This window comes from Tupaia chinensis, unplaced genomic scaffold (genome assembly GCF_000334495.1).
Source record: "Tupaia chinensis unplaced genomic scaffold, TupChi_1.0 Scaffold000465_1, whole genome shotgun sequence".
Lineage (NCBI taxonomy): Eukaryota > Metazoa > Chordata > Mammalia > Scandentia > Tupaiidae > Tupaia > Tupaia belangeri.
In genome coordinates, this window is record NW_006159974.1 from 2,138,851 (window position 1) to 2,140,474 (window position 1,624).

Genomic DNA, 1,624 nt, shown 5'->3' on the forward strand with positions numbered 1-1,624 from the left:
GAACCATAGCTAGCCATGTGGGAGTCTAGTGCTGCAACCTCCACACCACCCTCTGACCCCTTTGCAGTGAACTTTTTTGTGTGTGTGAGGTTTATTTTTTATGCTTTTTGTTTGTTTGTTTTGGGGGGAGGTTTTTGCTGTAGGGCGCTTGCGCTTGCCAGAAAGACAGAGAGACAGAAAGTGAGAAATCACCCCCCGAGGGGATGGCCACACCACAATCCCTTCTCCTCCATTCTCCTCTCGGGATCTTGGGCACGCACACACACGCGCCCGGCGTGAGTTTAAGCCACCGGGTCTGGGACTTGAATCGTGGTCGACTACACAGGAGTCCAGCGACAATTTCGCAACTGCTGGTCCGAATTTTGTCATATCCTAAGCAAAGGCTGGGAGGGGCTCAGACTCTGGCTGGATTTTAGCTGGTCTCCCTGACTGCTCAAACACTAGGAGGTAAAAGGTGGGGCCCTGGGATATTCAGGTGGTGGCCACTGGGCTCCTTTCCTGGCCTGTCCCTGCTCTCTGGGCCTTGGGGCTGGCCTCACAAGCTCACCTGTTCACTTTTCTCTTGGCTCGGCCTAAGAAGATGGTCAAGACGGCCACCAGGACCAGCAGCACCGCCACCACGGCCCCCACGATCCCATACACGAGGCTCTTGCTGACGTTCATGGCACAGGTCTCTCCCCAGTACCAGCGCGTGTTCGAGGCGGGGCATCTGCGACACACGGAAGCTCAAGCCACCCACCACATCTCTCTCACCATCTCTCAGAAGCAAATCCACATTCCTCCTTCCCAGGGCAGGTGCTTGGCCCCCACGGAACCTGGGCCCCTGACTCCCTAGGCTGGTGGCTTGGGGGGACAGCCTAGGAACTGCAGAGCCGAAATTCAGAATGACTGGAGCTCAGAGTGTTGGGTGCTTGTGCTGGAAACACGACGTTTCCCCGTGTCTAGTCTCTAAGCACCTGGCGTCTTGATGAACCTGTTACTTTATTTCGTATTTTGTAATTTATATTCTCACAAACTTAGTACCCTGGCTCCAGCTGAAAGTGATAAAGGCACCATGGCTGAGATAATGTAAGAGATAGAGACAGAGAGAGAGAGAGACAAGAAGAGAGAAAGTCAGAGAGGGATAGAGCCAGAAAGATCTGGAAGCTGATAACATGAACTTTCTCAGAAAGGGGCTTTCTTGGCCCTGGAATATCCATATCTGTAATCTAGACCGACCTCTTGGTCTCCCTGGGGTGGGATTGGTGGGACACCCAGGCAGAGAGAAGAAGGATATAGGGGACATGGGAGGAGGTGCCTTCCAAGCTCTGCCCACCCCGACTCTGTCCTGTGGGGGAGGAGGGGGAGGGGCCTACCAAGATGACAGGCTGAGTACTCACAGGCAGCGGGGGCCACTGCGCTGTAGCTGGCACTTTCCTTGGTGACAATTCATTTGTGACTTTGTCCCCGGGGTACACTTAGTCACACAGAACAGCCTCCCATTCAGATCATCCACATAGTAGAACTGGGCAAAGTCCTGGGCAGCCTTCTGGGTGCATTGGTCTGGGTGTGAGGGGCAGGCAGCGAGTGTTAGCTGGCCTAAAGCACCCCAGTCCCATGTAGACTACCCCCTCCGCCCCCTCAC

General features: G+C 54.7%; 1 protein-coding gene across 1 annotated transcript in view; it reads right to left on the minus strand.

Annotated features, from left to right (window-relative positions):
• Positions 1–1,624, minus strand: part of MUC12 (mucin 12, cell surface associated) — a 14,241-nt gene that overhangs the window by 3,633 nt on the left and 8,984 nt on the right. Inside the window, exons 5-6 of the mRNA XM_027774637.1 lie at positions 1,380–1,542; positions 548–709 (exon numbers count right to left, since the gene is read on the minus strand). Coding sequence (XP_027630438.1) covers positions 548–709; positions 1,380–1,542 — 325 coding nt within the window. The remainder of the gene's footprint in view (positions 1–547; positions 710–1,379; positions 1,543–1,624) is intronic.